At 41.5% G+C, this 24052-nt stretch overlaps 1 protein-coding gene and 1 long non-coding RNA gene across 15 annotated transcripts in view; one reads left to right on the top strand and one right to left on the bottom strand.

The window, feature by feature from the left end:
- Positions 1-24052, bottom strand: part of sgip1a (SH3GL interacting endocytic adaptor 1a) — an 84966-nt gene that overhangs the window by 49708 nt on the left and 11206 nt on the right. For 7 of the 13 annotated variants that reach the window (XM_080291686.1, XM_080291684.1, XM_080291689.1 and 4 more), the window contains exons 2-3: positions 19515-19599; positions 12521-12565 (exon numbers count right to left, since the gene is read on the bottom strand). In XM_080291686.1, the coding sequence (XP_080147812.1) occupies positions 12521-12565; positions 19515-19566 (97 nt within the window). In that variant the 5' untranslated portion in view covers positions 19567-19599. Of the gene's footprint in view, positions 1-12520; positions 12566-13269; positions 13475-13535; positions 13662-19514; positions 19600-24052 lie in introns of those variants that run through there. The other 6 variants (XM_080291688.1, XM_080291687.1, XM_080291694.1 and 3 more) reach the window with 5 other exon arrangements.
- LOC145421405 (uncharacterized) lies at positions 14979-18495 on the top strand. Of its 2 annotated transcripts, XR_013902756.1 has the most exons (3): positions 14979-15263; positions 15339-16174; positions 17735-18495. It is a non-coding gene; the product is annotated as an uncharacterized LOC145421405 (long non-coding RNA). The 2 variants fall into 2 exon arrangements; XR_013902755.1 differs by having other exon boundaries at positions 14979-16174.

Here is a 24052-nt window from a genome sequence, read left to right on the forward strand (position 1 = left end):
CCTGACCACATTTTCCTCCCCCCTGTTACTTCTCTACATTACTGTGTAACACATAAGGACTCCTGCTGCCTTGTTTGATTAGCATGACATGCCGTCAAACACACAATGAGCTAATGCCTCAGCCAGATACAAGGAAAGAACAATCAGTGTAGGGCAGAGCTCTGTGTTAGCTGCTAATGCTCAGTTTTAAAACTCTCAGCTAAGTGTAGAAAATCAGAGTCTTTGTGCGGCGCCAGCATCTCAGAAATTGAAGACCTGATGGGTTACCTTTATTTTTGATGGAAGGTCCTCACAACAAAAGGAACATTTCTCTATGGTTTGTGCTACCACAGTGTAAAGTTACTGCCAGTGAGATCTGCTGGCTTCTCTACATCCACCTTGTAATCAAATATACTACGTTTCAATAAAAATAAAATTCCCAACAAAGAAGTTGTCATTCACATTTTCGGACAACTGACCAAACCTTAAACAGTGACACAAAAAGCCTAATAAGAAGAATGTAATCCTGCCATTTTTCAGTATTACCGACCATTAGCACAAAACTAAACAGCAGCAATGTTGGTTCACATAATAGAAACACTTAAACCCAGTGAAGATGGAGGATGGTGACCTCAGATTTCTGCCAGACTGTGAGCCCATGGGCTGTACTTACACTGTGAGGTTTTAAAAATGAGCTTAAACACATGCTGTACTTAAATAGTCCAAATAAAAAGCCAGCAAGGCTGACGATGACCAATTGTTTGTCGGGGCTTGTTTATCATTAATAAAAGATGACCTAAAGCATTGCAACACGTTTTAAAAGCAGTAAGAGCTTGGACCAGGAAGCAGGGTTGATATGTCAACAAGCAGATTGTATACACTTTGATAAACCTATGAGCTTGATATGGCTAAATTAAAAAGTAGTTTCAGATCAGAATACTTTACTGATCCCACCTTTCTACTTCTGCCGTCAAGCTCCGTACCCACAACGTCGCTGGACTGGCAGATACCGGGAGCACAGCACAGAATAGAGTATGGCAAATGATCACAATCGCCTCTGAAAATAGAGATGGCTTTCTGTGTTTCTGACAAAGTCACATTTATTGTCAGCGATATAATGAAAAATTACATTTTTGTAGTAATTATAAATATTTCTTTTTAAATTGTAGAAAATAAAACCATTGCTTTATTTGGAGTAGTGTGGTTCGTGGGAATAAGAGCATTTCAAGATTAAGATACGATGACAATAATTAAGTAAAAACAAATCCAAATTTCCCGTAAAGCTACAATCCTGTTCAGCAACTGACGAATAAAAACTGGCTGTGGAGATTTACCAAGCATGTTTAATATAAACTCAGTGTTATCATTCAAGCTTTTCATTACATTTCATCCCCAAACCACAGCCTACATACATTCAAGTGCTTTAACTCACTCTCTTCCCCCATTTCATTTATAGCATAAACTATGATTGGGCGCAACCACCTCTCAGCCACATGCTTGTGTTCAAACATCCAAGCTAGCTTTTTGTTCAGGTTTGCTCCAGGTGCTCCATCCAAGGTTAACTCAACTAAATCAGCAGGTATGAAAGTGAGAGTATCTGGTTCAGTCTGTGCGTGTCAGCTGTCCAGGGTGCATCCTCGATATATCAGCTAAGCTTTAGTGATCCTGTTTACAATATAAACTATAAAAGTAGATGCACGATGGAGTTAAAACAAGGGGTTTGAATGATGATTTGAAAAGGTGGCAAATGAGAGTCGCACATACCTGTGCTGCACAGAAAAAGCAGAGGACAGGAAATGCTCGTCTCCTGAACTCCACAACATATTTGTACTGAAAAGTGCTGGCTAAAAGGTGATGCCTAATAAAAAATTTAAAAAACAAACAAAACAACAACAGAAGAGCCGGGGTCAGCGAGGTCAAAGAGCTGTGTTGACATCACAGAGGCCTCAGAGTTAAAAGACAAAGATGGATGCAAAGGTCGCTTTGTTTCTGCTTGAAGTTCACTTGCACTGTGGGATTACTGGGATTGATGAATAATTCAAACATGTTATTCCAGGTTACATTACTTTTTGTACCTCAGCTATAAAAACAAACAAACAAAACCACTAGTTTTAATTGTGTGCTTTCTGTGCCACCTTACTTACATCATAAGTAATAAATACAGTTTGCATGTACAGTTTGGTCAAAGGAATAATTACATTTTTCACAAGTTACTGACATTTACAGAGTGTAATGTCTCAACAAACAAATTAACATTAGAAATAAAGAATAAAGACGACAAAAAATGAAGCACCGAGTTTTTCTACAAGCACTACGAAATATCTTTTGGACAGTCTGTACCAAAAGTCATGCGGTAAAGGATTGTCCTAATGCTTCACAGGCTGCAGTAACAACTTTTTGCCATGTTGCCTGCGTACAGATATGAGGTTTATACGTTTAAGTCACCTGCAGGAGCTGCTTTTGTTTTTACTCCTGCTGCTGCTGAAAACCTCACTGCCTGCAGTATGTTTGTGTGTGTACCTCTTACACTTGGAGTTTGTTCTTAGAGTTTGTTCTTAGAGTTAGTTTAGTTTAGAGTCCATACATGGGAATAAAAATAACTTTTTGACAGGTCGAGTGAGGACATCAAGGATTCCCCCCCCCCCAGATCTTTAGTATAAGCCTGGACATGAATCAGGCCTATAGCCCAATAAACTGTAAATGCACTACAAATATGTAATGACTCACACTCAGCTCACAAGTCGCACATATCACGCACAGCTGACGAGACACTGCTGCACATTTCCATCGCCCTCAATCCCTCTGTTGCTCTCCAACAGCCAAACCCTTCAACCCTTCCCTCATCACTACATTTCTCAACAAAGCCAGCATCAAGCTAATCTCTTCCTGTAGCTGCGTCTCTGCATTACTGTGTTAGTGCAAGCCTCTGCTGATTGAAAAAGACATCTGTTTACACTGCGTTGGCTTGTAGCCGCACAATAGGAACACGTGAAACGCTGCAACCAGACAGAACAGACATGGTGAAAGGGGGGATTCGCCATGGATACAAGGATGAAAACAAAAAACTTTTTCTAATTAACACACGTATAAAAGCAGCATATTTCAGTTCTTTGCAGCCATCAATAACATGGGTGGTTGGATCTGAAACTATGAGATCACACTAAAATACTTCCACCTTTATTAAACTGCTACATAGAGGTTTTCTAGGGGCTGGTGAAAGGTATTCTGGGAAACCCAGAAAATGACTAACTGAAGTAGATACAGATGCTCAGGGTAAGCGGGTAATCACGAACAAAGAATACGCAAATGCATCCGTTTAACTGCACCGTTATGTCACGCTGATTTATTAATTAAGCAGAGTAAAAGGAGATTGGGCCACGCAGTAAGAGTCAACCTGGGAGATGAACAGAGACACACATGAATATTATATAGCAAAATACATCCAACTTCCTGGAGGGGTTTCCTGCAACCCTGGGGATTTGTTCACAGCCAGACAGTCGTGACAGAAATGAGGATGTCTGAAGCTGCGATTTCAAACCAAAGCGGAAGATTTAAAGAAAATAAATAAATGAAGTGCTTATGTTCATCTTTATCATATAATCTGGTCTAATTCCAGAAATGCCACAAATGTCACACAAAAGCAAACAAAGTGACTCAACTAAACGCACCTTTTTCCACCTCTCACACCATCCTACCTGGAATTTTTAACTCACATCATCTTTCCTATCTACACCGCTCATTTTGCTCGCCTGCTCCCTCCTTGAAATGGCTGTAGAGCATCGTCTTCATTCTCCTTTTGCTTTTGCAGAGCTTCTGTCCATGCATCTCTATGTTAATGCGTCTTCTCAGATTGCTTACTTGGGATTGCTCCGTGAGCTGATCCATTTTACTCTGCATGAAATATGCTAATGTAAACAGAGTTTTCCCTCATTTATTGTGGATTAAACATGAAAGACCTTGTTGTCATTTGTATTTGGCTCAACAGCAGAGCACGTTCAATACAGTCTCACTGAAAACGTTTTATTCTGCCCTGAGCTCGTTAACCTCGTTGCTTTGAGTCATAAGTTGTCCACTGGGTCGATGCAAAAATCCTGTCTGTAGATTTCAGTTAATTTAGCGTGTCACAGCAATTGATGTCAATCACATGAAACAACAAGCAGCCTTCTGCTACTGATCACAACTCCAGTTTGTAAACTTACTAAAGTTTTAACATGAAATATTTCACATTTAATATCCAGCAAGGCATCCGATTTGAGCTACTTTGTAACTTTAGCATTCATCGTTTGTAGCTAATAAATGATTCTAGATCATCGATAAAGATAAAGCACTTTTGAAACGAGCACAGCCTCTGACTCACCTTCAAACCTTCGCTCAGTAACATCACAGCCGCATGAAAACCCAGCACAGGCCTCTGGGCTACATTCAACCGGCTCTCACCTAAATTCAAAACCACAACACAAACACGCCAGTTGCGTTATCACAAGACCAGGCTGTTTTTTTTATGATGAAACTAGAGTCCCTGATTAAATTAGACCACACGTCTCTGACAGCAAATCACCTACTGCTTTGACAGAAGGTTCCTCTGATCCCTGCGTGGGGCCTGTCAGGCTGAAACCAGCATCTTTAGTCAGTCGGTAACAGTCTGTGATACTCCACGCTTGTTTTTTAATGCGCAGCATCTCAGTTTAAAAGAACCACTACGCTGCCGACTGGGACATAAGATGTAATTATAGCCGGAAAACATTAAATATTAATATTACTGAAAAATTACCAGCTGAATTACATGCAGTGCCTTTCCTTTTTAGCTAGCAAACACACATCATGTAGTCTCAACAGTCTTTCTGAAAAAGACGTTTCTCAAGCCGACTTTAACACGTCATTCAAAGAAACTGCTTCATTACGTCACATGAGAACCTCGCCTTCCCCCAGCCGCCGCTCCACGACAAACACGTCTGTTTACCTTGCTCTGAATCTCAGTTATCATTACATTAGCTCATCTATGCGTGTGTGCACGCGATAGGGTGTGTCTGCGCAAACAAAAAACAAACAAAAACAAGACAGAATTTGGACGGGCTCTTGTCTACGATGAATGTGGTGATACGAAAAGTGTGAAGAAGAACAAGCAAATGAATTCAACTGCTGGCACTTCATCTCCTTCCCTCCTGAATTTCTGCCTCTGTGTGTCTTTGTTGTGGGAAAGTTCATTTGGGTCTTTGTCAGACTTGTAAAGCACGGCCACAATAGACCCATTCTGCTGTGACACATTCAACAAAGAGCTTTCCTCTGTGTCTGCCACACTTTGAGGAAGACGCACGCAAACAAACATTGTGATGACCTGACCACACATGCACAAACATTTGTTTTTCATATCAGCGTTATCTAATGCTGTGCTACATGCACACACACTTTTGTTATTATTAGGAGAAGCCAGTGACTCAGACTTGTCACTTCTCCAGTGTACAAACCAACGTCAGAAGTAGTCGATCACCTCCATACGTTCTTTAGAGAAACATGTTGGAAATTACCACAGACCCATTCTCGTCTCTGTCTGATTTTGTCTCATTGTGGACTATTTAATACTAAAATGCATCTTCTTCTTCAATTGTATTTATATAGCGCAGTAGATCGAACAATCTACATTGACAACCTGTCAAGAGCGCTACACTAGATTTTGTGCCTCACTCTCCTGCCAAACATGGATGACAGTAAGTTTCTCCCGTTTACCTTTATGCAGCTGTTCATGCAGCTTTATGTGTCAGTTGGCTGCAAGAAGAAGAAGGAAGATACAATTCTGCATTGGTTCCAATGCATCGTTCCACATGGGTTAATGGTTTGGGAAAATGACACCAGATTACTCCTTTGGGTCTCGAGTAGGACCCAGTGTAGGACAAAAGTCTTCTAGAGCAAACATGCAGCTACTAGTTTTATCACAATGTCCTTCATGGTTCTGTAACAATATAAATAACAAGCACATAGTTATTAAAAAATGCATTTTGAAGCTACATGCAGTTTTATCTCTAATTGTTAAAATATGTGAGTCACAGGAATATTTTGGAGACGTGCTCAGTGTTTTGCTTGTTACAAACCACTCAGTTATTCACATATTCACTGCAGAACCTGATAATTTGCGCAATTATGACATAAGAGACCCCAGATCAGTGACAGACTGCTGGCAACCATGGACAATGACTCCCACCCTCCATGACACACTGACAATCTGAAGAGCAACAGGTTCCTTCAACCTCACCGTCTGAGGGAACCTTACAGGAGCTCGTTCCTTCTGCTGCCATCAGACTCTTTGATTCATCCACTTGGGTCAGATCCACACATGTGGAACAGAGCTGGTCACACCTCAATGTCACTGTTGTACACCATGACACACACACACACACACACACACTTGTACTTTTATATTTATACCTCTCTCGATATTTATCTGTTTATCTTAATATTTATCTATCAGTATCTCTGTTTCTGCACTCACTTTATATGAGTGTGTGATGTTTGTTGTATATCTGCTGCTATGACAACTCAATTTCCTTCTGGGATTAATAAAGTTTCTGATTCTGATATTCACTCATTCTTTGGCAAAAAGTAACATGTATGCGATGAATGTTAGCTCTTTTGAGTCACTGCAGAGCTTATGCCCTGAGAGTTCAGACACTCGAATACTGTACATCTATACTGTCTTTTTTTCCTAGTAACACAATCATTAGTAGCGCTGACCTGTACTGGCAGTTTCCACTATCAAATGAATGCGCAGCATTGTGCAGCCATAGAAACAGGAAACTCAGGTACTGAACTCTTCTCTAATTTGTCAGGTTTTTTAAACCTTAAAGATCCTCCTAAACCTGACCACGGGCTGAGAGCTGCTCGTTGCCTCCTAGCGATCGTACCTGCAGGCAGGGAATCCTCAGAAAAAGAGCGACTACAGAGATGGGCAGAGTGACTGACGTCTTCTTTATTTCGTATCAGCAATATTCATTTTTAAACAGTTTGAACTTTCTCCCGGTAAGATGATAGTGTATGAAATATTTTTTTTACATACCGATAAAGTATTTATGACATTTATATCACAGACTGTTCCAGCCAAGCCAGGAGCAAAACCCCTCACCATTTCACCTCGGCCGAGAAAATGACAGAAAATCCTGAATTCAACAGCATCAGTTTAACTGAGCTTGCACAGCAGAATCCGATCTTTATTATGCAACTTTAAAGGCAACATTTTAAATATAAATAAATATATTTTATGTCACAAAAGCCTAAAAATACAAAATGCAGATGCCAAAAGCACAAGTGACACTGCAAATAAATGATGAATTAAGCAAATAATAATAATAATGTTTCTTAAATTTTGCTGCTTGTAACCTTAAATAACAAACAGAGCAATAAAGAAGTGGAAGCCACCATATGTCTTGAGCTCCTCTCCGTCCTCTGCTGTCCTGCATTCAAATCAAGGGTTTATCCAACTTTCAGCCACACAAGCTCTAAATACTATGCCTCCCTGTGACAGTCTAATTCCAAATGCTGGTAACCAGGGTTAAAGCTTCCTACTGTCTATGACTGACTAAATTGTTCAGTACAAGTTTCGTGTATTAAGGGTAGTAAATGATTACTGCAGCTAAGTGTAGTAAAGATTCTGACAGAATACCAAAAACATACTGATTTTGCTAATCTTCGATCCTTATCAGTCCTCGGACTGCAACATGAACTTATCCCTTATGGTGGTGCCACAGGAAATCCCACGCAGTCATTAAAAATAAGTGTTTTTCCATTCTGAACATTGTCATGATCAGAAAATATCACAAGAGTCTGCACAGAGTTTACAATTAGGGCAGAGGTGAAACAAGAGTAAGTGCCTGAAACACAAAATGTTTTGGCTCTAGGGTAGATGAGGAAAAATGTTGGTGCTGTTTGCCTTATAAAGGAAGTTTTGACTCCAGAGTACCGCTAGAGGAAAGGTCGGACACTTCTAATCAGCCCTTTGGTTTTTAACATAATATGCAACTGATCAGAGAGAACAACAGATAGGAGCTGATCCCTGTTGTAATGCACAGAGCACCAAACATGGACACGGATGCACTGATTTGTAGCTCGTCTCCAAGGCTACAGAAGTTAAGTGTACGTATATACATTTAACCATCAAGATAATCCAAATCTGAACTTCCTTTATTAATTGCTTATAAAGTTATCTGCCTCATCTCCAGCTCTCCCCGTCTGATGATCTTTATCAACCACTACATATTCCTCACAACCCACTGCTCTCACTGGACGTCCTCTTCTCTCTCCCATTTCTTCCCTGGGGGGTGTTTGCCCTCTCACTGTTGGTGTGCTACCACAGCACCTGAATTAGTAATATTTGAGTATTACTAATTCAAATAAGAAATATGAAAAATACTTCAAAGGAAATCCAGTGGGCCTATATTTACCTCAAAGTCTTGCCATACAAAGTATCTCAGTTTTTAGATCTGTTGTTAGCAGCAAGGTTAAAAACACTAAGCATAATCCGGTCTTTAAGTCTGATGTCATTAGCCGTTTCCGGGTCCAAACTCCGATTCAGGTCCCAAAGTCAAGCGAACACTATAACTCTCAGAGATGCCGCAAACTGTCTAAATTCTTTCATCTTTAATAAAATCATTAGCGTTGCTGCTTTACCAGGTGTAACAATGAAGTTTAAAATCCAGGCATCCATGAAAACAGAATTTATTAAATTCAACAGAGTTAGAAGAAAGCAGGAAGTTAGCTCGCTAGTTCCCACCTAAACATGATATAGCATGTTCTGACTGAGAGATTTCTGAAAAACTAAAATGTACAGCTCTGCTGTCACTTCCTGTTAGCATGACATAAACACAGTGAAGCTGGAGGATGAACGCTAACTTTTTTCCACTCGATAAAAGTTAACGTGAAGGTTCCTGATGGTTAGGGACAAATGCAATCGCATGGCAGGATGCTGTAAACGGACCAAACCTCAGTCAGGAGAACAACTGAGATAATCCATCCACAATACGAGGTTAGTCATTCATATACTGCTGCATGGGCTGGGCTGGAGTTACATTGTAACAGTTTAAAACCTCAGCTTTAAAATGAATAGTGTAATAAAAACAGAGACCAACAGTGATCACTGACTGTTTTTAGGGGCTCCTTCAGATTAAATAGAACAAGATACAAAGCATTAAAACATGTTAAAAACACAACAGCCTTAATAAATGCAGAGTAGTTTGGGCCCGGAAGCAGGTTCACACGTCATCATTTAAAGACCGGATACACATGATTTCAATAAACTGTAGCTGGTTCAACTAAGTCCAATGGGGGAAACTTTTAAAAACATGTTTGTCGAATAATTAATTTGTGATGGGTGAGAAGACGAGCAGCATAAATGCAAATGATCACAGTAAGAAGACTAAATGCAATAAATCACTTCACATGTTTTCCTGCTGAAGAGATGATATTTGAAACCACAGGAGAGCACCACTGATGACCTCGCAAGCCAGTTAAGTAGCTCCCTACATCCTTGAATGTAATCATAGAGTCGATTCAAAACCTATAATCAAGAAAAACTGAAGATTGCAACCTTTATGAAGCCAGGAATTATTGCAGCCATTTGAAATTAACAAAAAAAAAAACCCTACCAATACTGACATACCTTTTGCGCTCTCTCTTATTTATTTATTTTTATATATATATATATATATATATATATATATATATATATATATATATATATATATATAAAACTATAATTCCAATTGACTCGGGAACAGTTCACTTCACTAATCACCACAGACCGCTTCCTGTGTGGATGTACCTTTAATGTCCTGTGAAAACCATATAAATCCAAATATGGTGACACTGAATGTTTCTGTTCAATGTTCCTGTATCAGTCAAGAGCATTCTCCTTGTTCTTAAAATAAACACCTGGTGGATTAGCTCGGAAATGTGGTGTCATAAATCTGAAAATAGGGCTACTTATCAAAGTAGTTTTTTTTTTTTTTTTTATTGGACCATAACACTACAAGCATAAAACAGCAAAGTTTAAAACTGGATAAAATGAAACGTCCACAGAAGCAAAATAGAACATAAAAATTATTGTAGCAGAAACTTAATCCAAAAACATACAGCAGCAAAGCAAATGACATTTACTGCAAACGACTGTTAAAAACTGAAAGTTAAGACTGACCCGGGTAATGTACGGTACATGCAGAACTAAAGCTACTTTCAGCTGCTCCCTTATGGGTCACCACAGCAGATAACTCTCCATGCACGCAGAAGGATCTCTTCCCACGATCGAACAGAGGATCTTATTAATAAAACTGAGATACATGCATCTTGTGATGTCTCTTAAACAACACTAGTGAGAAACGGTTTGGTCTATGTTTGAGCTTTTCCAGCCAAGCTGAATAATGGCTGCTGCAGCTGATGATGACAAAACAACACTTCAGAACTGGCCTGATTCTACAACATCCAACAATGAACAGACCACCAAGCTAAGGAAACGCACAACATTCTCTAAAAGGTGCAGCGTGACTACCTATCTTAGCAAATGAAACAAAAGTAAGCAGTTTAATGAGACCAATGTATGTGTATTTTAGATTGAGACAGTAGCCATCTCTCAGAACAGCTACGAGGAGCTAACTTTGGCTGCTATTAGCAACACGTTAGCAAATGCCTGTACCTCTCTCTCTAGGTTACATTTAAGTAACTACTCATCTTCTACCCTGTATGTTACTCAGGGCCAAGCATGCAGGCCTTAAAAAGCAGAGCTAACAAGGATTAGCATCCAATTTTAACACCTGACTGTAATCCTGCTCTCACTAGTCCATGGTAAGCCTGTGCTAGCCATGCTGATGGAAGGTAAGTGGTTTATAGATGGTCTGTAGTTTTTGGTTACCCAATAACTTGGCCCAAGAGAGTTATGTGATCTATGACAGGACAATACACTAAAAAATTAGCTCATCATATTCTAGTTTAGTCCATTAGTGTCCAACTGCCCAGTGCTGTCACTGCGAGTCTGTATCCTAGTACAACACTGAACATGGAATCATATTATACTGCTGCGGCCTACAGGAAGGAAAAGGTTACCCAGGGTTACCTTTTTTGTTTCAAAAACAAACGAGTTATTTGCGTCTGCATGAGCAGCATGAGCTTATTAGATATCATTGTTAGAGGCCTCAGTGTTACAAGTGAATTGCAGGGTCTGGCAGAAAGGGTGGAGCCATATGGCCATTATATAAATCATAACCTACAACACAGTTCATCGTATAATGACACATGAGACAGTAAGTGACAGTAAGCCTATTCATGACACAGTAGCATGATAATACACAGTTAAGGTCAAGCGATAAGCCATTTGGTCAAATAGCCATTACTTACTCAGAACAACACCTTTAAACACTGAAATTTTCTCTCAAGCTTACAAATCCATCAGAAATCAGGGGACTGGCGTGGTGAACAGCATATCCCAGTGTCCAAATTACTGTAAACGTGTGTGGATTACCTGCCTACAAAGCAAACGTAAAGGACTCAATAGCTGTCACTTATTTTTAAACACAGAGAGAATCACATAAAACCAGACAGCATGCTAAGATTCGTCCTCATCAGCCACTGAGGTAATTCCATCTTGTCCTAAGGTCATCCGACATTAAAACAAAAGAGCCAAAATAACTGGTTTTCCTCGTGCATTTATCCACAATTTTTGGAAAATTTCTACCTTAAGACAATTAAAATGTACACACTTCAAATCTTTTGCATTTTTGATCATAGAACATACAACTGGTCACTGAATATATTATATACTGTACTTCCAAACCAAATCCAGGAAATCAAAGACATATGAAACAGAAGGTTTCGCGTGCCAGCTGCAGAGCTACAGAGATTCATTCCTACATCACCGGCCTGCCCCTAATGATGTCACCAATTAAAGGGACATGACATTAAAACAATGATGAATTCTCTTTTTCATCACTATGCTTAATCCCACAGAGACGGCTCAGTCCAGCCATCGGCAGGCTCGAATGTACGCGTGCACTTGCCCGTGCAAACATACAAGTGCTGGGTTAAACAGCCATGTAGTGTGAACGCACGGCAAAGTCATACAGTGCAGTGAGCGTGTGCATCCGTTTCAGAGCACACCATACAAAGAAAATTTATACAAGTGAGCCAGCTGGGTACATAAGCCCTCCTGCACAATAAATCCAAATAATCCTTTACGATGGGAAGCGGGAAAAAGGGGGGCTGGGGGTTCTCAGACATATGCGTGCGCACACACACACACACACACAAAAAGGTACACACGCTTCAATTAGCTTCGCCATTGTGCCTCTGTTGTAGATATTCAGTGGCTGTGCCCTTTTCCCAAGAATAACAAGCAAGTCAACAAAATGCGTGTGCTCGAAACAGAAGGACAGCTTCTGACATCTCAACCTCAAATACCTCATACACTTGCTACGAGATGAAGCACACGAGAACAAGGCCATTAAGGATTATCCTGAATTACAAAAGAAAAATGGGGTGGCATAAAAAAGACAGAATAAAATGATCTTACCTTCCATCATGGTTGCAGATTTGCATTCCTCAATCTCCAAAGAGCCTGAAATGAAAGGTGGTGTCGTGAGGGGAGGGGGAAGAGAAGAAGCTCCTGGCTACTAAAACACAGTAGAACTGATGGCAGCAGAACAGCTGTGTGCTTGTGGCTAACGCCCTGGCTAACTGTGAACCTCCAACACCCCCAGACGTCGCCTGTCAACTAGCTCAGGAGGGAGAGAGAGAGAGATAGATAGAGCGAGAGAGAGGAGGGGTGGGGGACGGCTTAGGTGTCGATCAGAGCTGGAGCCATGGATGCTGCTGCTGCTGCTATTGCTGCTGCGGCTCAAACCTTCACAGCCGAGGATGCTGAGAGGTAGGGAAAAAGCAAACTGGAGGAAAAAAATGAAAGAGGCAGGGAAGGGAGAAGGAGGTGGAGAGATTTAGAGGGAGGGTTGTGTGTGTGTGTGTTTGGAGGAGGGGGGGAGGGGGGGTGGCTGAGGCAGTATGCTGAGGTCACAGATGACCTTAGCCAATCCCTGCAGCTCTTTGTGCAGTCACATGGCTTACAGCTTGAATCTCCTGACACTGTCCCCAAAGAGAGAAGGCTACATTAGTAACCTCTCTTACTTGACAAATAACTGTGCGCATTTACATGTTTACATGTAGAGCATCCGAGGAAGCAAACAGATATGTGAGGTTTAAATATAGAAGCCACACAAACAGAGTAACCATACACACACATGCTTACACAGCTACCCTTCACCCTACCTTATGTCAGTGCAGTGTGCTGAGGTACCCAGGCATGAATCTATTTTTTGGTCACACAGAGAATAATGAGGGTATGAGTAAAGTGACAACCCATGTTGATACAAAAATAAAAACGTGCTCTATATTAAGTCACTACTGCGCAAAATCCTTGCCCTGCACCGTCCTGCACAGCGCCTAATTCTCTAGTAACTGCCTCCGTGTCCCGCCCTCTTTGGAATATCGGTGCAGTTTCACTCTGCTCCTCTCCCCGCTCCCTCCCACCTTACCGTCTCTCTGCTAGTCTGTCTCATTTGGCTGCCTTTTTCTGTCTCTGTGCTTTCCCACCGCACTGGGATGAGAATCGACCGGTGCGACGTCACGGCAACGCAGGCTACAGCTGCAGCCAACAAACAGGAAGAGCCGATGACAGACCAGCCTCCGGAGAGGGGTGTGTGCTGGTGTTTGTGTGTGTGCGCTGATTAATTTTCTATGAGAGGGTGGAGAGTGAAGGGGGGTGGGGGCAAATGTGACAAATCAAACAGCAAAGTGAGATTTTACTGGGCGAAAAAGGAAGAAAAGAATAACAATGAGCCACAAATGCAGACACTGGGTAATTTGTACCCATTGGTCTTTAAGTCTGGAAAAGACGTGTTTACTAGGGCTGCCACAAACGATTATTTTGATAGTCGACTAGTCACTGATTATTTTTGCGATTAGTCAACTAATCAGATCATGCATCCACTGGACGTAAAAAGTACAGCTTATTGCATCAGCAGCATCTGCTCTTATATAACTATCATTAGCTTACAGCTTTAAGTGTTTAAGGTCTGTGCTAACTAAAAATAAAGACAAGATGATAGTTTATTAAATTTTAATTAAATTTGCAGACTGTTTCGGTGAAGTTTAATAAACTCCTTGCTATCTAAAATATAACAGGACACCGGAGTAAATTCTCCAGCATCTCACACTTCTGATAATCAGCTGTCTGCTTGACGTTTATTCAGCTGTGTAAAAACTATAACTTTAATCTCAGCCAAACCGATTTACTCAGGAACAAATAAAATACTGAAAAAAGCCAAACAATAACATTTTTAAGTTATCTAAGTGACTTATATATCATGTTTAACCTGAGTAGCGAAAGACGGCGGTGGGTTTGAAAACATTTGCCGGGAGTCCGGTGTTCTCACGGCTCTAGCGAGCCTAGCCCCCGGCTAACTATCGAGCTAGTGGGTAACAGACGTCTCCGAAAACGTCGGAGCGCTTTTGAATATGTGACCGAGTGGTCGGCGGGGTTAGGAACAAAATAAATAAACTTGACAACGCCACCTGTACCCACTGACTCAGAGCGGACCTCTCTGAGTGACGACGAGTTGTGGCTCCTTGTCCCTGAGGTACCCTCACACCCTGTAGCACCTGTGGTGTCACTTCCCGATGCCTCTAGAGTTCCATCGGTGGAGCTCAGGTCTACTCCCAGTGTGATTGTAGCACCCTCGACCTCTGCTCCCCCAGGCTCTTCCTTGGGCTCTGTTGAACAGTCTGAGGTGAGTGGGCCACATTTGCGGAGAACAGCACGTTCAACAGCTGGTCAGCACTCAAATGTTTATCACTTGCCACGTCCTGTTGAATCTGCGTCAGTTGCTAATGCTCAGCTTGCCATATTCAGGCCATGGTGTTAGGTTCCTTGAGTTATTGTCGGGGTGCCAATACAAAAAAGGGGGGGTAGATGTAGCCAGATGGGCTACTCGCCTTCCGTTGTTTTTCTTCTCTCATTCTCTCTCTCTCTCGCTCGCTCTACCACCCTCGCTCTCTTTCCACTGCACTCGCTCCTTGTATCAGGTGATCGGGTTAATTGGGAACCCACCTGCACATTGATTGCAGGGTGGCGCTAGCCTGTATAAAGCTAAGCCGATGTCTTGTTGGATTAATTCCTCCCGAGCTTCTGGTACGATACAGCAGTAAATGCTGGCGTACTGCGACGGACTGATCAGCAAGAGCCGATTATATGACAGCTACAGGTATGCTCTCGGTTAACCTTGGATTCCCTCCGAATACTGGAATTGGTGTTAATATCCTTTTCCGGCCTGTTGTAGCGCAGCAGTCTGTTTAATTCTGCCATTGCGGAGAGAGGTGTTCGTGGTATCTCCACCAATGAGAGTATAGTGCCTCCGGTCCTGGGGTAAGCTGTTAGAACTACTTTTATTAGCATTCATAGCTATAAGAGTTTAAGGTTACACTTATCTGTTTCAGGGTTCACTGCTGTACTCACCTCTCCATGGTAAATTGTCCAACCTAAATTGGAAGAGTGGACTGCCTTCTCAGCTGCTGTTGTGAACTCCTCCTTGGTGGAGTCTGCTGTCTTGTCTTGTTTTGTCTTGTTTTTATTAAGTAGGCTTACCTTTTTTGGGTTCGCCTGGTGTTCTATTTTACCCTGGACTGTTGTTCGTACCCATACTTCTGTGATCGGGCTGAAGTGATCCTCTGCCCGAGTGTCGTGCTGGGACTCTAAATCGCCTGGGTGGCCGGTCTCAGCCGGTGGGGAGCCAGACCGGCCTACGCCTGAGAATAATTATTACCAGCACGAGTGGTAGTTTGACCCGTGGGGAATAAGCCTTTCCCGTGTGTGTGTGTGTGTGTGTGTGTGTGTGTGTGTGTGTGTGTGTGTGTGTGTGTGTGTGTGTGTGTGTGATTTCTTTTATTAAAGTTATTAAAGTGTGTTTTAGTCTTTTTATGATTTGTAGCGAGCCTGACGCTCCGTGTCCTTTTATTCTTTTAACATACTTTTCTGTGTTTTATTTCAGTGAAGGAGGACGAGCCAGTGGCCCTGGGACCTCAGGTGGTGGGTCGTCTTCACACTTTCTTTTGTACAGCACTGGGTGGTCTGCAGTGATTCTTGTGGTGTGATTTTCTTTTGGTTCCACGGCTGCTGGTAAGTCCAAGTTCCACGATTGTTTATTTTTACTGTAGGACACTGTCAATAATGACGCTACATCTTGACTTTTAATATTTTATTTATAAAATATTATTTATAATATTTTATTCATTTCTATAAATAAAACTGTTTTAATATTGGAAGCCAACCTGCCTCAGTGTGCATCCTTGAATCTGTGCGGTCTTCTTTTATTCCTTTTCTTTATTTTTCTTAAATATATTTCCTGGGGGTGTAATTCCCCTAGGTGGCGTTGTCAAGTTTATTTATTTTGTTCCTAACCCCGCCGACCACTCGGTCACAAAAATATGTGGTGTCTTGATAAACTGAGCAGATATTTGAGGTTTACACAGCTACATTCTCGCCTGAAAATATGTTAAACGTTTATTTTGTGACCCAGAAAGAATAATAAGAGTAATATTAAAGCTAACTAGCTGCCGCCATTGTTGGAAACTAAGCTGGGCTGCGCTATGAATTCTGGGACACAGCTTCTTCTTCGGGGTTTAACAGCAGCTGGCATCCTTGTACATGCAGTGCTGCCATCTTCTGTTTCAGTCCGTTATTACACTCTTAAATCCTGCTACTTATTCCTGCGTCTTTTGTGATCTTACAAAGCTTCAAACGACGCGTCGACTATTAAATCAGTCGTGGACGATTTTGATAGTCGACGTAATCGTGACTAGTCGACTAATCGTGGCAGCCCTAATGTTTACTCATGTTTAATTTCTACTGCTGGCAGTGTCAGGAGCAGCTGAAGAGGTAGTAACAGTAGTAGTGGTGTATCAGTAAATGGTAACAGGACTGGTTCTATTATAGTGCTTTTTTACCTCGCTTGAGCACTCAAAGCATTTTACACTACACGCCCCGTTCACACACTTATTAATAAAACATGGCTAGCTCATATGGTAAGAAACCAAACCCATATTAATAGTACATGCTATACACATATATAGGCCTACTGATTTTGACCTGTTCAACCTGCTTCCTCAGGGAGGCGCTATAGGTGCATCAGCCCAAACACTGACAGACTCACGAATGGTTTCTTCCCAAAAAAGTTCTACCCCCCAAATCCAAGGACTTCCCTCTTTACACAGACTACACAACTACCATCACCACTGTGCAATACTTCATTCAATAACCACACGTAACACTATTTATTTGCATATTTGTTCATTTTATATAGTGTTCATATGTATATAGTGCTGCAGAACTGTGTACCCTGTGCATTCTATTCTATAGTTCTATACATACATGTGCATGTATGGAACTATAGAATAATCCAAGAGACAAAATACGTGTTGTTATTCTTGTTTGAGCAGAGCCAGCTGGGCAACTTCAGTTCATTAGAATCAGCATTAGCTGAAGCACTTCAGCAGCTATTCTTCCTGAGGTCATTCTTACACTGCTGTGATATAAAACTACTCTCTCCAAAGCTTCCTCTCACATTTATAATTTCACGCTTCTTTCTTATTTTCACTGCATTACTGTCTGTCAAGTTGCTTCTATGTTATTCATTATGTCACCTGCCTTCTCCTTCCTTTCATCCTTTTCTTGCTACAGGGCCAGCTCTTCCGTATCAACCACCACTGATGCCCCCAAGGAGAGGGTCGACACCCTCATCTTACCCCCGGTCCCACTAGCTCTAAAGCTTTGCTAAGTAATCTCTATGACCTTTGTAATTTTTTCTCCTCCCTGCCTTTATCCATTCATCTTTCTTATCACTTACACCATCCCTTGCTAATTTCCTTCCCCATTGTTCTTCTAGTATCAGCCATGCTCGGTTATGTTTGCCTCAAGACAAACATCTTCTCCTACACTGTCATCTAGTGCCGACAGAGCATCATGACAGATATTTAACAGTTTGTGCTGGTGCTGGAACTTCGATGCTTCTGAATCAGAAATATGGCACCATTAACTCACTGTAGTGTAGTACCATTAACATATAGTTCATTTGTTTCCACGAGCAAGTTGGCAATTCAAACAATATTTCTTATTTCTAATACAAGAGAGCCATGTATGATGATTATGCAGCTAATTAGCGCTGCCACAGCAGTTAATGATGATACCATTTTTGCCCAGTCTTTTTCTTATTGTTGAATCGTGAACACCTCAACTACACCTGAACTACCTCAACTGAAGCAAGTGAGTCCTGCAGTCCTTCAGATGTTATCCTGGGTTCTTTTGTGACCTCTTGGATGAGTCAATGCACTGTTGGAGATTTTAGTGATCAGGTCTGGGTGTGGCTAGTGAAACTGAACATAGGGCCAGGTAGGTTTGGAGAGCTTTTCCCCCACTTAATAAATGAAATTACAATTTAAAAAGTGCATTTTTTTCTTTATTTACTCAGATTATATTGGTCTAATATTAAAACACTTTTTCATGGTACTGCATCGGTCTCCTACAGTTCTTCTATACCAGGGGTGTCCAACTCCAGGCCTCAAGGGCCGGTGTCCTGCAGGTTTTAGATCTCATCCTGAGTCAACACATCTGAATCAATTAGTTCATTACTGGGCCTCTGGAGAACTTTACGACACGTTGAGGAGGTCATTTGGCCATTTAACTCAGCTGTGTTGGATCAAGGACACATCTAAACCCTGCAGGACACCGGCCCTCGAGGCCTGGAGTTGCCTAGCCCTGTTCTATACCTAGCCTCAAATCAGTGCAAACACAACCAATGCTATTGCCTTTGTGCACATGATGTACACATCACATAACGTTATTTAACTTTTTAATTGTATTGTTAAATTAACAAACCAGTAGACTATGTTATAGTAAAGGCAGATTATCAGCAGGTAATCTAAGGAGACTGTCTTTAATTCTGTAATATCTGATTCTATTACATTTGGTTTCAAATGTAACCAAAAGGTAGATGATGTATGAACATACAGGAAGTAGAAGAGAATGTTGCTTATGAGAAATGAGTTCCATGTGTCTGGATAGGAAGAACTTATGCTGCTCTATTTTCTAGCTTTCCCGTCAAGCGCTTTGGGTGCCTAGAAAAGCGCTATATAAATCCAATCCATTATTATTATTTTCTGACACTGACACACACACACACACACACACTTTTAAAAAGGGCACACCACACAGCACAGTGAACATGTAGCCACAGTGGATACATAAACAAAAGCATTCATATGTTGTCATGCATCAATACAAGCATGCATTAGCTAATGCAGTACAAAGTCCACTTCACTGCAGGACCGGTGAGTAAACCGCTTGAGATTCTAAAAAAGCAGAAAGTGGTGGGTGACCTTCATGCCTTATTCTAAGGGTAAGTTGTCGATCCATGCTCAAACTGCTGAGGTGATGTGCTGCTGCAAAAATAAAGGTGTTTTACCTACTGTACCTGCAATGATACGAAACCAGCCGGTGCACAGCTCCTCAGCCATCAGTAGCTCTCTCCATGGACCCCGCTGCTCTCACTCCAGCCAGGCAGAGGGATGAGAAGGAAGACAACGAACATGGACAACGACAGTTCACCGGAAAGAGAAGAGGGAGATGAGGATGAATATTTACCAAAGGCTACCGTATAACTAATAAACAAAGGTCTTTGGAGAACACAAATGTACACTGATGCTGACAACTGCAAGTGTACTCGCGAAGCAATGCACGCAACCTGTGGAGAATAGTAATGGGGCACGGTAGCCTCAGCCTGCGAGTACAGATTTGTCAAGCACTGAAGGTCAACGTGTCCTATGGGAATGGTTTCATCGAATTCTGCCTAAGTTCTGCAGTGCAGAAGACAGCATATGCATCTTAATCATGCAACTGTTTCATCTGCAATTTATTATTGTGATTTCCAACAGGGAAAGATTCAGCATTTCAAAAATGTCTAAATTAGCCTGTTTAGATTTGAGATACTGAACGCTTTGACAGATTCACAGACTAACCAAAACTAATAAACTACAGTTTCAAGTTAAACTATAAAGTACAAACATATATAGATATAAAAGATGTGCAGAGTAAATTTGTCCATCATTCTAAAACATGGCCCCCAAGCTTGATTAGCTACATTTTTTCTCTCTTCCAGTTTAAGTGGATCCTAATTGGCATGTGGCAATCTCAGGTGAACTGACAGGTTGAACTTGCTTCAAACTCCAAAAGTGCACATGCTAGTGGTGCCACCTACTGGTCACTTAAACACAGTACTTTATTCTCCATAAAATACCTCTCGACCCCTCTGTTCCACATAGACTTGCACCTGCGTGGTGTGTGATTAGTCATAAAATATGAGCAGTAACAAGGTAACAAAGTAAGACACAATTATAAAACAATAGATTGACAAAAGGGATGCAGACATGATCACATGTAGGCTCACACCTACAGTAATAGTTCCAGTAACAACAGCTGATCACACGAACATCTATTTCATTTTAAACGTTATGATTAAAACGGAGGTGACAGCACTGACACAGTGCTGCAAAGTCCTGAGCCTTGTAAATGTCTCTTCTTAGAGCAGAGCAGTCTGTTAAGAGTTTGGATAAACAGTGCTAACTACTCAAATATAGACTATGAGCAAGAAAGCTCTTTCTGGCACATTTGGTTTACGTTCCAGATGGCAGCAAGCTGCAGAAGATAGAGAAAATAATTCTTCCTCAACCCTCTTAACCCCATCTATCCTTCCCACCACGCTCTGCACCGTTTCTGCTCTGTATGTGCATCTACCCCTACCCACTAACAAACACCCATCGCTTCCCTCCCTCTGACCTACTTTCTCGCCACCTTTGCTCATGCCTTTCGCCTGCTGGGTGCAGTATTGCTCTGGGTATTTTTCAAAAATGTCTCTGCATCTGCCTGCAGGTCCAAAACTGTCCACGCCACCAGCAAAAAGCCACAAGAAAAATGCAAATGGGTCATCGCTGTTACTATACGGATAGAGCATAGAGGCTACATTTAGTAGAAAACTGCTGTTCTTTTAGTCAAGCAAGAAACCGCTGGGACGGTGAGGCTGAACTGCTTATCATACATCAAATACGTTCTAGTTCTATCGTCAGTGTCCCCAGTAAACAAAAATATCAATCCTGCACACGTTGTTCTTTTCTCTGCATCAGCAGCAGCTGGTTGCAGACCATTCTGTTGATTAGACAGGCAGTAATATTGACTGCATTTATGATACTTTACATATTATTTTCAAAAATCTAAAATGCATCACTACTCCACTGGAATGTGGGACATTAGTATAATCCAGTAGTATACACCATTTCCATGAAAAAGCATGCACGTGGCCATACTGGGGAAACATTTTTTTAAATCATCTTATATATTTTTTTTTTTTAAGTGTAGGCTGAATTCCAAACATCGCACCAGACTCTTGTAAAAATAACAGCTGTTCATGGAGACTCTCTCATTTTCTGCCTAACACAATATTGCCTATGGATTTCATCGGCACCATTCTACATGAGTCCCTCGTAGGGCTGGGCCATATTATACCGTTCACGGTAATACCGGTATAATGTTAGGCAACGATAGGAAAATGAAATATCGCGATAGAATATGAGTAAAACGCGCGTGCGCAGTGCCTTTGTTTTCATACGCACATGGCCGATTGTTGAGTGAAACAGATGAACCAGAATTGGTTTGTAAAAATGGTGCAACTTCAGTGATGTGGAACTGGTTTGGTGTTTGTCCGTCAGATACACGACAAAGCACATTTTTTTGCAGAACATGCAAGCGGCCGTCGTTATTGTCGTATTTGTCAGACTAAGATGCTCTTAAATCTGGGAGTAATCTGGGTCCTAAACTCCGTATGCTTCAGGTCAAACAACACTGCAGCATCACTGAGCGTTAAAAACTGTCTAAATTCTTTCATCTTTAATAAAACGATCAGCATTGCTGCTTTACCAGGGGTAACTATGAAGTTTAACTTCCAGGCATCCATTAAAACAAAATTTATTACATTTAACAGAGTTAGAAGTTAGCGGGAAGCTAGCGGAAGTTAGCTCGCTAGTTTAGCTAGTTACCTAAGCATGATATAGCATGTTCTGACAGAGATTTCTGAAAAAATTCAAACGTACAGCTCTGCTATCACTTCCAACATAAATGAAGACAGAAAACTAAACAGCAGTGACGTTTGTAGGGTTACTGAAGTTGGGCTAGCTGGTATATAATGATGTGCTACGTGATCGCTAGCGACACAGCTATGTTAGCATAACATAAACAGTGAAGCTGGAGGACGAACACTAACAGTTTTCCACTTATAAAAGTTAACGTGAAGGTTCCTCATGGTTAGAGACAAATGCAATCGCATGGCAGGATGCTGTAAACGGACCAAACTTCAGTCAGGAGAACAACTGAGATAATCCATCCACAATACGAGGTTAGTCATTAATATACTGCAACAACATGGGAATAGAGCAGCTGCCAGAGAATTCAACATTAATGAATCAATGGTACAGAAGTGGAGGAAGCAAGAAGAATGAGTTTAATAAAGTTTGATTTATCTGACTGCTTTGTTTCGCTTAATGTGCCTTATAATCCCGTGCACCTTATGGTCCGAAAAATACGTACTGCACACTGCAGTTTAATGTTGCAAAGCACCTCTTTTTAACTTCAGTGGATATTATATATGGTTATGTTCAGGATATGTCAGCCCATTTCTACTGGAAAACTTTCAGCAAGGAATTTGCATTTGCACTGTTACATTTTTATAAAGCTTTAATGTACATAAAAACCAGCTTCTTATTTAAGTGAAAATAAATGGAAGGTTGTCTTTTTGCGCTAGTAATGTTGTGGAGTTGTATTTTGTCTCGCATCAATTATATCGTCAGTTATATCGTTATCGCAAATTTTCAAATATATATCGTGATAAATATTTTTGGCCATATCGCCCTGCTCTAGTCCCTTGTCACCTTTTACCTACCTGGAACAGCATTTGCTGCACCTGAGGCATGTCAACACAGAGCGGGAGTATCACAGATATGATGGCTCTCGGTTAAAAACATCTATAGTGGGAATTCCCTTTGCTCATGCTGCAACAGTCACGTTTCACGGCCCAAGGCCTCGTGCCATTTCCCCGCACACTGCTGAAGAAACATCCCTGCAAACCTCCACCCTCCACTCCAAAGTGCTCTGATGAGGGACGGTGATTAGCCTGCACTCATTAAATGTAAACAAACAGCCAGCAGTGAGTGCAGCCGAATCAAAACAACATTCCACTCAGTGAGAGGGAGAGGCGGGAAGGGCGATAAGGTGTGGCGAGGACAGTGTGCCATGTTGTGTGCCTACGTGCCATTCAGCCACTCACAATGCTCTCAGTCTGTTAGTACCACCAGCCAGACACGCTGTGTTTTGTCATTACCCCACTTGCGTCCCTGCCCAGGGTTGCAGTCACACATACACATTAGATGATGAAAGATTGTGTGATTAGCAGACACTTCCTGATTACTTGATTACACTGGGGAGGCTGACTAACAGCTCATGGGTGAATCTGTCTTGTTTAGTCTGATGCCACTGGGGCTATTATCTAAAGCCAAGTTAGAATAAAACACATGTATTCCAGTATTTCTCTTCTGTATGCTACATCATTTTTGGTGTCGGGTCAGTGGAATAAATATCTGTTCGATTGTTAGACTGGCATGTGTGCATACTTTATGTGCAAGCCAAAACTCAAATTCACTTCATAGTTTAGCCTGAAAATCTACGCAGTTGTCTTCTCGCTGCATTCCTGCTAACCCGAAACCCCTTCCCGAGTCAACCCCCTGCTAGAGGCCCCCATTAAAACCCAGTTCTCTCTTCAGCCTGAGAACAGGGGATGGAAGAGATGAGCTCATGTCTCTGATCCTGAACTGGTCAGCTCTGCCGTCTACCTAATGGTCTCCAGGATGTCAACACTGGTGTGTCCTTCTTATTCACACCAATGATCATCTTCACAGAGGC

This window comes from Astatotilapia calliptera, chromosome 17 (assembly GCF_964374335.1).
Source record: "Astatotilapia calliptera chromosome 17, fAstCal68.1, whole genome shotgun sequence".
Classification (NCBI taxonomy): domain Eukaryota; kingdom Metazoa; phylum Chordata; class Actinopteri; order Cichliformes; family Cichlidae; genus Astatotilapia; species Astatotilapia calliptera.